Source organism: Mesoplodon densirostris, chromosome 11 (assembly GCF_025265405.1).
Source record: "Mesoplodon densirostris isolate mMesDen1 chromosome 11, mMesDen1 primary haplotype, whole genome shotgun sequence".
NCBI lineage: Eukaryota > Metazoa > Chordata > Mammalia > Artiodactyla > Ziphiidae > Mesoplodon > Mesoplodon densirostris.
Genome location: NC_082671.1, coordinates 70,138,026 through 70,152,174, shown reverse-complemented (window position 1 = coordinate 70,152,174; position 14,149 = coordinate 70,138,026). Strand labels below are relative to the sequence as shown.

At 57.2% G+C, this 14,149-nt stretch overlaps 1 protein-coding gene across 1 annotated transcript; it reads right to left on the bottom strand.

The window, feature by feature from the left end:
- Positions 1–10,281: 10,281 nt before the first annotated feature.
- KCNJ4 (potassium inwardly rectifying channel subfamily J member 4) lies at positions 10,282–11,619 on the bottom strand. The gene has a single exon (XM_060113098.1). It carries the CDS (start codon positions 11,617–11,619, stop codon positions 10,282–10,284), a length of 1,338 nt encoding a protein of 445 aa, XP_059969081.1.
- Between the last annotated feature and the right edge of the window lie 2,530 nt (positions 11,620–14,149).

The window sequence follows — 14,149 nt, the reverse complement described above, 5'->3', positions numbered from 1 at the left end:
TGAGAAAACTGAGTCTCAGAGACGTGGTGTGGTTTGCCTGAGGTCACATAGCCCAGCAGAGCCTGTCCCCGACTCCCAGGTTCTGTGCTTGCGTCTGACCAGAGGTTAGCTGAGGCTGGAGAGGGTGGACCTCATCTTGCCCAGCCATTGTCTTTCACCTCTGGTTCCTGGTTTCCTTCCTCCCTTCTCCTTCCTTCCTTTTCAGCCTCTCTGGCCTCCCACTCCATCTCCCCCCAGGTTGCCAGTCTCCCCATTAAAACAAGGAGCCTCTCCATGCCTACGACTCATGCCTGCCAATCAGAGTGGTCCATGCCCCTGGCCACAGTGGTGGGCTCAGGGCATGTGCCTCAAGCCTGGCCAGTGGATTCTGGGAGGGCTGGAACTGTTGGAAGAGGGCCTGTCTCCTTTTGCCTGCCTAGAAGCTGAGCAGTTGGGAGCCTGGGCTTCTGGAAATGTGACTTCACTTTTAACCCAGAGGAGCTGACTGACCTGTGGGCTCATGCACTGGGATGCAGCTGAAGCATCTCCAGTCTTCCGCCTGCCCCACCCTGCCCCCACCTCCCACCCATCTCCACCCCTTTCCCACCACCGGCTCACCAGACCTAGAATCTGAGAGTCAAAGGGCCCCAAGATGTGGGTCCCTCAATCCCCTACTTCCACTGGGAAAGTTCTCAGCGCCATGCTGACAGGTGAGGCAGGTGTGCCAAGCAAGGAGGTTTGCCCAAAGATGCACAGCTGGTGAGCAGTGGGCCCACCAGCTAGAATCCCATCAAGGCATTCATTCCGTTCCACATCTAGCAAACCTCTTGAACCCCTACCCAGAGGCCAGCTATGAGGGTGTGGGGTGTGGCTCTGGAGACAGACCCCCCCCCCCCGACCCCGGGCTCAAATTCCAGCTTCCTCACTCAATAGTGATCTTGGGCAAATTATTGCACTTCTCTGTGCCTGTTTCTTATCTTTAAAACAAGGGAAAGAGTGAAGTCCCCTTGTGTCTCCAGAAACCCCAAACATTCTGCCCATTGGTAGCAGTCCCTTCTTTCATGGGACCATGCTTTGCTCATGCCATCCCTCTACTTAGATTCCTTCCAGAGTGACCATAGAGTGGTTAAAAGCATGGACTCTGGGCCCAGGCAGTCTGGCTTCCAATCCCATCTGCAGATGAGGAGAAGGGAAAGGGAACCACAGGTGTAAAGGCACCGAGGTAGGAAACTGTGTAGCACTGGGGAGAAGGTTCTGTGGGGCTGAAGGAGTAAGCTGTATGGCTGCACTGCTGATCTAGCATCCTGTCTCCCTCCTCTGCCCCCTTGGGAACTTCTGCTCTCCCTGGGATAGGGCTTCGGAAACAGGGACGGCTTGAAGGCTCCGGGGACCTCATTTGAATAATACAGTGGAGAACTGGGGGGTCCTGATTCGCATGATGGCCCTCTGGGAGAAATAGTGTCCCAGAGGCAGGAGAGGCCCAAGGTCACAGCTTGGCAATGCCTGGCAGGATGGGGGAGGGGGGAGGGGGTTTGCTGCAGGCCCTCAGCAGCCAAGCACCCTTGCACGGAGCTCTGGGCCTCTCCACGAAGGAGCTGGAAGCTGAAATGGGACTCTATTTTGGGGGCCTGAGGCGAGCTGGAGTCACTTCCCTGCCAGATGGGAGAGGTTGCCTCAGTCTTTTTGAGGCCAGGCTCTCCGCCCTGCAGGAGTGGCAAGGTGTGGGCCTTGATAGTGGGGTGCGAGGAGTGGGGCATGGGCTGGGAAGAGGGAGAGGACGGTGCTGCTCTGGGGCTTGATAGTGCATTCGTCATCTCCCTCTGTCCGCCCAGCTGCCCTGGGAGGGGGAGCTGGGGCTTTCCCCATTTCACAGAAGAACAGACAGGTTCAGAGAGGCCAAGTCGCTTGTGCAAGATCACTCAGCAGCAAGTGGCAAAGCCAGGATTCAGCCGGGGCCTGGATGACGCCCTAGCTCTGTGCTAACCACAGCGGCGTACCTGAGTGTGACCTCAATAAGCAGAAGGCGAAGCCGTTTCCTGAGCACCTACTGTGTGCCGGCCCCTCTCACACACTAGCTCAGTGAGCCCAAGCCGCGCCCTGGCAGGAAGCCATCATCACCCCCATTTCACAGACAGGCCTGAGGAGAAGGGTCAGGCTTGAGATGCCCTGGCTTCAGCTGGGCACCTGAGTTACTGCACGACCACGGGCAGATCCCTTCTCTTTGCTGGCCTCAGTCTCCCCATCTGTAATTCGAGGAGGTGGGCTCAGGTCTGTGACGTGTCTCCCAGGGAGGCTGACAGAGAGCTGGGGGCAGGGAGGTGGCCAGGATGTCAGAAGGAGTTTTCCAAGCCTACCTCCCCCTGCCCGCTGCTTCCTGCGAACTCATTTTCCAGATCTTCAAGTCAGGCCCACATATCTCCAGGGGAAGAGAAGGAATTTGCATTTCCTGAGCCCAGACCAGGACTGACGCTGTATGACGGGATCCACATGCACGATGCCATCTAGTCCGCACACTGTGGCCCCTGTGGAAGTTGGACAGTTGTTATTGGGTCGTTCTTACAGCTGAAGCCCAGAGAGGGGAAGCAAATCACTCAGGACAACCCAGAGAGGAAGGGGCGCCACTGGCCCCTCGCCAAGGCTGCGGGCTCCTAGCCCTGCCCTTTCTGCTGTGTCCTTCCTGATGCCACCAAGAGCCAGGGCCTTCCCCAGCCAAAGGCCGTGCTCCCCGCCCCCAGCCTGCGTTCTGGGCCGCCAGGGGGCGGCAAGGCCGTTTGTGGGCCCCCTCGTCACCCACGCCTTCCCTGCAGAGACTGGACTAGAAATAGCCCTGTCCATCCTCGCCCCGGTTCCCACCTTGCCCGCTCGCCATGCTCACCTGTGCGTGTCCTCCCTCCTCGCACCTGTCAGGGAGAAGACAGGAGCCCCTCCCACTTCCCGTCAGTAATCCGTCCCGCCGCGCCCCCCCCCCCCCCCCCCCCCGGCTGAGGCTCCTCTGGCAGCATCCCCGCTTCGGCCTGTCTCGTCGTTGAGCCCAGAAAACTGCCCCGTCTGTTCCTGCTGCCCCATCCAGCTTCTTTGAGAGGCCCCAGAAGCAGCTTAAAGGCTTCATGGAGGCCGGACCCCATCAGGGCTGCTGACCTGCCGGCCACTCCAGCCCACTGGCCGCCATATGCAGCTTCCCAAAGGCCTCTCCCATCGCTCGCCCCTCTGCGCCAAGACCACCCAGGTCTCCCCACTGCCTGCAGGAAAAGGGTCCTCAGTCTGCTGGACTCACCTGCTCACCTGGCCCAGCCCCCCAAGAGTAGCTGTCCTCCCCCCGACACGCGCCCGCCTCCCCGACCTCGCTTTCCTATCAGCCAACCTCCGCTGCGGCTCAGGGACTAAAACGCCAACAACCATAAGGCCAGAAAGCCCTGGCAGAGCCCTGAGTTGCTCTCTGACCTTGGGTAATTCACGTGGCCTCTCTGAGCCCCCTCATCTGTAAAATGGGGATAATAATAGAACGCTCCATTCCGTCCCCATGTCCTGAACCCTCTGCTACCTCCACGGACCTGCCCTGAGCCCCCCGGTCCAGGTGTTGGCAGGGAGACCCAGGATGGGGAGAGGAAGGAAGGGCTTAGACAGGCCTGGAAGGAGCTGAGAAGGAGAGGACAGCAAGCTGAGCCTCGGCTCTCCCTGGCAGGGAAGGTCCCAGAAGCACGAGGCACAGGTGCTGTCCTCCAGACCCTCATTCCAAGGGGCCACATCCCAGAAGGAGGTAATCCTAGTGACAGGTCGGGGGTCAGGAGCCTGATTCTGGATTGAGCTCTGCACCTGCCTCTTTGTATGACATCTCAAACCCCCTCCCTGGGCCTGTTTTCCCCCATCCGTGGGTACCAGGAGTCCCCTCTTGGCCTCCTTCCCACTGTGGGCACTGTGAGAGCTGACACCAGCCAGCAGGGGCTCTGGCCTACCTGCCCTGTTGCCATAGTACCTGTAGCGCAGTGGACAGCTATGGCGACTGTAACCAAGGAGTCCTGGCTGCTGTCCCAAGCTTGAGCATGGAGTGTTGGGAATTGCCCATGGTCCCATTTAGCACCGGCAGCAGGGCCAAGGCCAGGGGGCTCAGGCCTCCCAGCCCTCTCCCAACACCACAGCCCAAGGTTGAGCGGCTGTGGGCCCAGGCCCCAGCTACATCTTTGCCTGTTTGGTTCAGTGCCGAATCCCCTCCGCTAGACCAGCCTCCTCCTTGCTTGTAGTAGGTGCTCAACAAATATTTCTTCCATGAAGGAATGAATGAATGACACAGAAGGCCTTTGAAATCTGTAATGGGCGGGGCTGATGTGTGAGCTGATGGCCAGGACCTGGGCAAATGCCTCTGGCTGGGATCCCAAAGGGCTTGTGTAGGGATTCTATACCAGGTTTGAGGCAGTGAGCAGAGTAAGTGGGGGGCCCTGGAGGTTGCCAGTGATTGCGGGACGGGGCAAAGATAGGCTTGGGCGTCGACCCAATTTTGCCAAGTGCCAATTCTGTCCTTCCTCACGGTCTCCCTGAGACCTTCAGATGTTCTGAAAGACACAAGAACATATGTGCCAGGTCCCTGGAGGTCATTAAGTCCAGTGTCTAACTTTGAAGATGAAGGAAATGAGTTTCAGAAAACTAAAGAGATTATCCAGGATCGCATAGTAACTCAGAGCCCAAACTCCTCTAGCCTCCTAGTCCTCATATACTGTGAGCTGGGACCTATCAGTTTTCCCTTTTTGCATGGCTGCCAGGAATTTCAGGGGTCAGTTCTCAAACTGTGTCTCATATGGTAAATCCATCAAAATCCTGACTGGAAGACAACTCACATTTATTATTATTATTTTTAAATTATTTATTTATTTAAATTAGTTTATTTATTTTTTTTGGCTGTGTTGGGTCTTTGTTGCTGCACGCGGGCTTTCTCTAGTTGCAGAGAGCCGGAGCTACTCTTCCTTGTGGTGCACGGGCTTCTCACTGCGGTGGCTTCTCTTGTTGCGGAGCTTGGGCTCTAGGTGCATGGGCTTCAGTAGTTGTGGCAGGCAGGCTCAGTAGTTGTGGCTCACGGGCTCTAGAGCGCAGGCTCAGTAGTTGTGGCGCACGGGCTTAGTTGCTCCGCGGCATGTGGGATCTTCCCAGACCAGGGCTCGAACTCGTGTCCCCTGAATTGGCAGGCGGATGCTTAACCACTGCGCCACCAGGGAAGTCCTCCCATTTATTTGGATCCAGTAATATGCCCAAGACCCTGCTGTGCCTGGTCACGTACGAGGTCTCATTTAACCCAAACAACAAGCATGTGACACAGATATGAAGGGCCCTTCCTAACAGATGAGGAAACAGTTTCCTAGACATAAATCAACTTGCCCAAAGTCACAAAGCTACCAACTGGTGGTGGCAAGACCCCCCGGCTCTCATACTCATGATCTTTCCTCCACAAATATTGACATAAATGCCGTTGCTCTCGGCTCCGTGCCCTGGTACCAGCGCTGTGCCCATTGCCGGCCGGTCTTCCTTATCTGCGCTCACCCTCTCCACAGGGAGCCCCTGGAGGAGCTGTGGAGGGGGAGCTTGGTTTTGAAACTTCTCCCCTTTCTAATCCTAGGAACCCAGCTCTACACCGTCCTTGTGCAAAGGTTCAGATGCTGGGGGCTGCAGTTTTAGAGAGTCTGACACACACAGTCCAGAGTTCTGTTAGTACTTAGCCTGAGCAGACAGCCACAAGAAGAAAAAGTTAAAAAAAGAAAAAAAAAAGGCACGAAGATGTTGATCACAGCACTGTGTATCTTGGAGAAATGCTGAGATTCATCTGGATACAGGAGGGGAAGGATTAAGCCAACAGAGCTCATCAGAGGGCTGGCTTCATGGGAGGGACCCAAGCTCGGTTCAGTGCTCTGTGGTCTCTGTCTTGAAATTCTTAATTTTATCTTTGAACTTGTAAGTTTTATGAGTGAAGTCCAGTGGGATGATGTGGCATGCACATGAGCAGAGGAGGTAATCTGAAGAAAGGAAAATGTTTTATTTTTAGTGTCTTTAATGGCACAGCGTTCCCGACTTGTGAACAAGGGACACACATTTTCATTTTGCAGTGGACCCACAAAGTGTGTCGTTGGTGCGGTGAAAAGGGCACGGGGTTGGGGTCCAGGAGAGTGGGGTTCAAGGTTATTCCCCTCTGGGCCTCAGTTTCCCCACCTGTAAACGAGGGGTTGGCCCGCTGACCTCTATGATTTTATGAACATTATATTGAACATTATACTGTCATTAAAAATGGAAAATGAGGTTAGGCCTCTGCACTTTCACTGCTGAGGGCGTGGGTTCAATCCCTGGTCAAGGAACTAAGATCCTGCAAGCACGAAGCATGGCCCAAACAAACAAATAAGTAAATACAACAGCCAGTATCCTCAGCGACCCGCCTCCCCCGACCAGGAGTTTGCTCAGCAGTGCTGGGGCACAGGACCCTTTATACAAATAAAAATAAAAAGTGGAAAATGTATAGAACCCATCAATACCAAAAGAAAATCAGTACTCAGAAAAAGCTACAGTGAGAAAAACCAGATCCAGGAAGAAGGGGCTGGGATCATAGCCACCGGATCTAACTAAAGCCTAACAAAGATAAGGCGAGAATTCGACGAGGTGAAACAGCTGAGTTGAACGCCTTCTAGGTTCTTTTCTATTTTTCCTTATGCAATTTGCGTTCATAAGGAAAATGCGTTTTTTCAGAAGCCGGGGAGGAGGAAGCAAAGATGAACCTAGAAGAATTAGACCCGAGTGGTGGGGTTTTAGACGGGATGAGGGCAGGCTGTCAGCTGGGTGAGCCCTCACCTCTCTCTCCCTTTCTCCCACCAGATGTCCGGGGCTGTGACTGAAAGAGGGTAGAGAGGGGACGGGCCAGGGCCTCTGCTTCCTGGCCCCTCAGGGGAGATGGGGTGGAGCCAGGAAGGGCTCGGCGACTCCTCCGAGGCCCCTTCCCTGACTCCAAGCTAGTGATATATATCTAAGGTTCTTACACCCCCAGATTCAGCGATCGCCCCTATCTCGGTGCTGCCAGGAGCCGGGAGTGAAGTGAGAGATCAGAGGAGCTGCCTGCCAGGGAGCAGGGGAGGGGAAGGGAGGTGGGAGGGCTGTGAAGGGGAGCAGGTGGGAGAAGGAAGGTGAGTCAGCGCAGAGCAGAACAGCAGGGCTTTGCAGCCTTGGAGCCTCCCTGCAGCTGCGTGCTTGCCTCTGGGCTCTGGGCTTGCACCCCTGTGGCCCCCGCCCCCCCGTGCCCACCCCCAGTGCCCTCCGCTTTGACACCCCAGAAAGTCCTTGCTTCGGGCGCTTGTCAAAACTTGTCTATCCAGTGTCCTACTCGCATGTAAACAGAGAGATGAGCCCTCCTTAAGGAGCCACTGTCACAGGTGTCTGAGCAAAGTGGCAAATTGGTGACAAGGAAGGTGTTCGGGAGGGACCCTGAAGTGCCTCCACATCACTCTGGACGGGAGGCCCTCTTAGGGTGGGCCCACACTCCTTCCTCTCTTGTCCTTATGTGTGGAGGGCTGGGCAGCCTCTAAGATGTGCTCTAGGTCGAAGGTGCTGTATCCAAGGGTGCCTGAGCCTGAGGTCTTCTTTAGCTACTGCTGGCAAGCCCAGGTCACCAGAGCATCACTGAGATGAAGCAGGCAGGAGAGGATGAGATAGACGAGGTCCTCCCAGGGGTCTGCAGGGCTGGATGGGGTGGGGGGTGAGACCCTGGGGTGCTCCCACCTGGCGCTCTTCTGAGAGCGTGGGCAGGTGAGCGGCTGCACTTTTGTCTTGCTGATGGCCCCTGTAGGCCCTTCGAGGCCCCCAAAGGTCACAGGTGCACTCTGGGAAATCTGGGTGGGGGCAAAGGAGGAAAAGAGGCAGCCCCTCCCCCCTCTCTTAGCCCCTGCCTCAGGGAGGACTGGAGTGAAGGGGAAGCCAGCCCCTGGGCTTCTGACAGTCCTCACCTTGGTTCAGGCCAACCCCTTTGTTCTCTGGGCCTCAGTTTCCTCTCTGAGACCAAACCCTTGTCCCACCTACCTTGCAAGGTGTTATGCAAGTAAGAGACATTGTAATGAGTTTTTGGGGACTTGGACCCCTTTCTCCAGGAAAGAGGCCTCAGGTTCTCCTATTAAACTGTTAAGGCATGTGGAATGCACCATGATTTACCCAAATGGCCAAATGTTGCCTGATGAAATGTGGTCATTCACAAGCCGCCAACAGCACTTCACAGCAGGTGAGCCTGCCTCCTGCTTCCCTGTGTTTCCTGAGAGAGCTGCACCTTTGCGTAGAAGATTCCTGGGAGCAGGGAGGGTGCCCTCTGCTTCCTCAGACTCTGAATGTTGGGTACACAGTTGGCCTGTAAAATAGAGCTGGAAGGAACCCTCAAACTCGAAGTTTCGGTGATAGATGAGCGATTATGGCCACCATTCCACTGGGTGTGTACACCCTTTGCAATGGGACTTGACCACGCTCCCAAGGGGTGGAGTCGATTTCCTGCCCCTTGAATCCTGACCGGGATTAGCCAATAAAATGCAATGGAAGTGATGTTATACAAGTTCAAGCCTAGGCTCCAGAGACTTTGCAGATTCTGCCTTCACCCTCTTAGGCAGCAGGAAGGGATCTGGTATAGCCAACTGGAGGAAGAGAGGCCACTGGAGGAGAGCCAGGGCCCCCCGTGCCCTCCCACCCCTGGGCCAACAGTGAGACCTACCGCCCAACACGTGAGTGAGGCCCCCATGGATCTTACAGCCTGGCTGATCTCCCTGCTGATCAGGGCTGCTGGAGTGAGCCCAGAGAAACCAGATGAGGAGCCGGCCAGCCCTCCTACAGCACCACAGAAAGAATAAACCATTGTTGTCTAAGTGGAGGGTGGCCTGTTACACAGCACAGGCTAACAAGCCCGGGGCAGGGAAGGGACTCACCCAAGGTCCCACAGTGAGGCAGAGACCAGGTCCGACTATGACCAGGTTTCCCTGCTGCCCCCTAGAGCCCTTCCCACCACAGTGTCCTGCAGCCAAGTTAATCAGCCCAGCCTGGTAGGGGTGGGTATGTGGGGTGTAAACCAAGCAGGCTCTTCCCACTTCTCCCTGAGTCATAAAGGGTTGGCTGACGTCCACTAGGCTTCCCCTGCCCATCATCACTTAGGAAGAAGGTATGGTTCATCCCATTCTAAAGATAGTGAAGCTGAGACCAAGAGCTGATGGGCAACTTGCTGACAGCCACACAGCTTGTTAATAGCAAAGCTCTGACTCAAACCCACTCAAACCTCTTAGGGCCACTTAGGATCCTTCCCACTGGCTCCCAGGAAGGAGACTAGCAGGTGATGAAGTTCCCTCCAAGGGTCAGTCTCTCAGACAGGGGCACAGACACATACACAATACACACAAACCTACCACACACACACACAAACACATCCCATACACACATGTACACAATACACACATATGTACCACACACAGACACGCATCATGTTGGTCTCTCTCTCTCTCCGTTTGCCTCTATCTCTTCTTCCCAACCCTCCATCTTCAATCAGCCTACCGCTAATGGACCATATACTTTATTAAAAATATATAGTTACAAACTCCATTGTCAACCTGGGCTGGGCCTGCAGGCCCAGAGGGCCCACAGGGAGGGATGGCCCTTACCCTGCTCCTTGAGGTCCCACTTCTGCACCCAAACCCAGTACTATCCAGGGGCCAAGAGAGCTGGCTCCGAGGGTCTCAAGGGACCAGCCAGCTGGGCAGGGGAAGGTTGGGCTTGAGGGGTGCGGAGTGCGAGGGCTGCAGCTCCACGCCCTGCAGGTACAAATGGCAGAAGGTGGATGTGGTGCCTCCATCTCTCCATTTATAGATATTTACGAAAGAAAGTCATGAGCAACAGACCACAGTCATGCAAAAGAAACGCACACCCCTCCCACCCCCTCAAACTAACCACCGGCCCACCCCGGAACCCCAAGATGCCCACCCCACGACAGTCCAGCCGCCTTCCCCAAGGTTCTGAGAGCAAAGGGGGAATGTCCTTGAAGGGTCGGTGGGGAAAGGGTGGTGGGTCTGGGGTTCCTGAGCCGCCACTGGGTAGGTGCTGGAGAACCCAGGCTGACCAGACCGAGGGTATCCTGGTCCTTTCCCAGGCCTGGGTTCTGGAGTCAGTAGGAAGGGGCCTCCCAGTCTCTGAAGCCCCCAGCTCTCTCCAGAAGGTCCATGGAGCCAGGGTGAACCACTCTGTCCTGAGTGCGGTGGAGGTGTCCTGGCAGCCCACCCCCGGAAGAGGCTCTGGTGGGAAGCGAGAGGGCGGGCCTGGAGGTCAGATGGCGGACTCCCTGCGGTAGGAGATGTTGTCCAGCGGGAGGGTGGCTTGCATGCGCTCCAGATCCAGGTGGCTGCCAAACTCCAGCATCCGGATGATGCCCGCCTCCTCCTTGGAGCCTGCCTCCAGGCCCAGGCCCGCGGCCACAGCGGCAGCGGCCGCGGCCTCCTCCTCCATCTCCTCTTCCTCCTGGCTCATGAGGGCCAGCTCGTTCTCGTAGCAGAAGGCACTGGGCGGGGGCGGTGGAGCGGGCAGGACGGTGATCTTGCTCTCCTGCAGCTCCCGGGCGGAGCAGCAGGGTGTGCCGGCCACCTCGTAGGTCTTGTGGAAGCGCGAGTAGTCCACCTTGTAGTGGCTCTTCTCCTCAAAGACCACGGGCTCGAAGCGGTGGCCCCAGAGGATCTCGCTGGCCAGGTAGGAGCTGCGGGCCTGGGTGGTCATGGCAGTGGCCTCCACCATGCCCTCCAGGATGACCACGATCTCAAAGTCCTCTGACTCCAGCTCCTCCTTGCCCATGCCATAGAGCGGGCTGTCCTCGTCGATCTCGTGGACGATGATGATGGGCGACACCAGAAAGATGCGGTCCAGGCCGATGTCGTAGCCCACGTTGAGGTCCCGCTGGTCCAGCGGCAGGTACTCGCCCTCCTGGGTCATGTAGGGCTTGATGAGCTGGGCCCGCACGTGGGCCTCCACGATGTGGCTCTTGCGCAGGTTGCCCACGCGCCACATCAGGCAGAGCTTGCCGTCGCGCACCGAGATGACCGCGTGGTGGCTGAACAGCAGCGTCTGCGCCCGCTTCTTGGGCCGGGCCATCTTGGCCATGATGGTGCCGATCATGAAGGAGTCGATGACGCAGCCCACGATGGACTGGACCACCACGGCGATGACCGCCAGCGGGCACTCCTCCGTCACGCATCGGAAGCCGTAGCCGATGGTCGTCTGCGTCTCCACTGAGAACAGGAAGGCACCCAGGAAGCCGTTCACGTGCATGATGCAGGGCTTGGGGGCCGCCGGGGCTGCCCCGCCACCTCCCGCCACCGGGGCCCCCGCCGCGGCCCCCACTGGGCCGGCCTCCAGGTCACCGTGGAAGAAGGCGATGCACCAGAAGAGGAGGCCAAAAAAGAGCCAGGAGACAAGGAAGGCCGCGGAAAAGATCATCAGCATGTAGCGCCAGCGTGTGTCCACGCAGGTGGTGAAGATGTCCGCCATGTAGCGCTGCGACTTGTTGCTCAGGTTGGCAAAGTAGACGTTGCATTGGCCGTTCTTCTTGACGAAGCGGTTGCGGCGTTTCCGCCGGGGCACGTGGGCCTGCCCGTTGCGGCTGTGCCCGTGCATGTCCTGAAGCCGGCGTGGTCACCTGGGAAGACGCAGGGCCTGCGGGGGAGAAGCAGACACGTGAGACGCTGGCTGCCATGGGAGCGGCTCTCCAAGGGCCCCAGGAGTCCAGGTTCCAGGGCTGCGGGGAACCCACCCAATGATGCTCAGAAGGGGCGGAGCCTGGACTGGGACCCAAGGCTTCCTCCACCACGTGGGCAGAATGTTAAGGTGCTTCTGACGACAAGGAGGGAGTGTCTCCGTGGCTGGCCCAGCTCCGGGATCGGGGTCTGCCAGACCAGAAGCTGAGGCCACCGGGATCCAGGTCCTAGTCCCAGCCCCTCACGCTGCCCCTCCTCCCCCACCAAAACCTCCTGTGCCTGCTCTTCCGGGGGCTTCCTGATGCCCATCTCGGCACCGCCCTCCCACTGTTTGTCCCACGTGCCCTGAGCAGAGGAAGTTGTGAATGCTCTGGGCCCCGCTCACCTCCCTGGGTTCAGCCTCTGCCCTTCTGGGTCTCTCGGGGGCCGGACATTCTCCTGCGCGGTCCAGTTCGGCAGCCACTGGCCACCTGTGGCTCTTACATTTAATTAAAATTAAATAAAACGTTAGCTTCAGTTCCCCGGCTGCACTCGCCACATTTCAAGGGCTCCGTAGCCACATGTGGCTAATGGCCACCATACTGGACAGAGCAGATACAGGACATTTCCATCATTGCAGAAAGTTCTGCTGGGCAGTGCTGGGACCCACAGCCCAACGTCAGTTCCTGTACTGTCCCCAAACTCGTTGGGAGCAGTGGTGGGTGAAGACTCCAGTGTGGTGGTCAGGACGGAGGTAAGGGGAGCCCTGATTTTTGGCTCCCGTGTAGGCATCCCTATTTCCATATCACAGGTGAGGAAACGGGGGCTCAGAGAGGGGAACTGGCCTGTCTAAGGCCACACAGCTGGTAAATGGGTCCAAGTCCAGGCGTGTCTAACTCTTCAGCCCCCAGGTGCTGTCAGTGTTGCTGAGTTCACCGTGTGAAGACCTGGGTTGGCGGAGGCAGACACACCACTACCTAGCTATGTAAATTCAGGCAACTCACTTCACCTCTCTGAGCCTCAGTTTCCTCAGTTGTAAGATGGGGGTCAAAACCCTACCTCACAGGACCCGAGGAGACAGTAGGTGCTCAGTTAAAGCCAGTTGCCCTCCTGCCTTCTTTCCCGCTTCCTAGAGCAGGAGGAAGCTGGTGAGAGGCAGGATTCGCCTGTCAGCATCCCCAGCTGTTTCGGTGGAGGCGGCCTCTCACCCTGCCGGGTGGCGGGCATGCCAGTTGGGCCCACAGAGGGCAGACCTTCCCCTCACCCTCCCCTCCACTGGGGCCCCAGGAGAGAGATGGTGCTGCCCGGGGCCCCAGCGGATGGCAGGGTCGGGGCTGGGCCCGGGCCCGAGTTCCTAGTAACGTTTTGGCCCAGAATTATATAAGGCTGGAAGTTTCTATTTTCTGTTCTATTCTTCTTCCTGATCTAATTGTGCATCTGTGGCAATGTTTATACACTTCCCCGGTTCAGGACAACTTGGTTGCCGCAGCAACCGGTGCGCGCCAACGCTGTAATTTAGAGATCAACAGCTTCAGAGCCTGCCTCTTCCCGGGAGAAACTCCCTCTCTCAGCCCAGGGAGAGTGAGCCCTGCCCCCATCTCCTCCCTCCCCTGCGGTCACCCCACCCTGATTCTGGGTTCTCCTCCCTTCCCCCCTTAAAAGGAGCTCCCTGGATCCCACAGTCCTGGATTGAAGTCCCAGATCCACCATGTAACTTGGGCAAGTTACGTGACTGCTCTGTACCTCAGTTTCCTCATCTGGAAAATGGGACCAGTGAGACTCATCAGTCTAAAGACCTAACAGGTAATGTGCGTGTGCAAGGCTGGCCCTTAAGAGGTCATGATTTTAACTGGGCATCCCAGACCCTCTCTGCTACCTCCCCTAGAGTCCCAACAGCCAGGGCTCCAGGTGGGTAGCCCTGGGGGCATTGGGGGCCAGCGGCACCTTCTAGGCTATAAATGGCTTTCAGGGAGGTCTTCCTTCGCTAAATACATCCCTCTCTGCTTTGTCTCACCATCTCCAACGCATCCATTAGCACCACAGGAAGAACCAGAGCCCGTAGGAAGGGTTTCAAGATCACTGATTTCAAGACCCTCATTTTACATCTGAGGCCAAGGAAGCTCAGAGCTGAAATGAACTTGCTAAGGGTCCAGAGCAGGTGCGCCAGTCCTGAGTAATCACCTCACTTCCACTCCTGGAAGGTCAAGGAGGTGCTCCTGGGAAGAGGAGCTTCCTCTCTGGAGGGGGTTGGGGTAGGACTTCGGGCTAGGGAAGAGAGGGCACCAGCCCAGCCCTGGCAGGCCCTGGACCCACCAGCCTCAGGTTTGCAGGATAGAGGCAGAGGGGACAGAGTGTAGCAACCTGGGCCTTTGGTGGATGAAGACGGTGAGGCCCAGAGAGGGTAAGGGCCCTGTCCAAGGCCAAACAGGAGCCCAGGGTGCTGCGGGGCCCTCGATCTCTGCCCAAAGGAA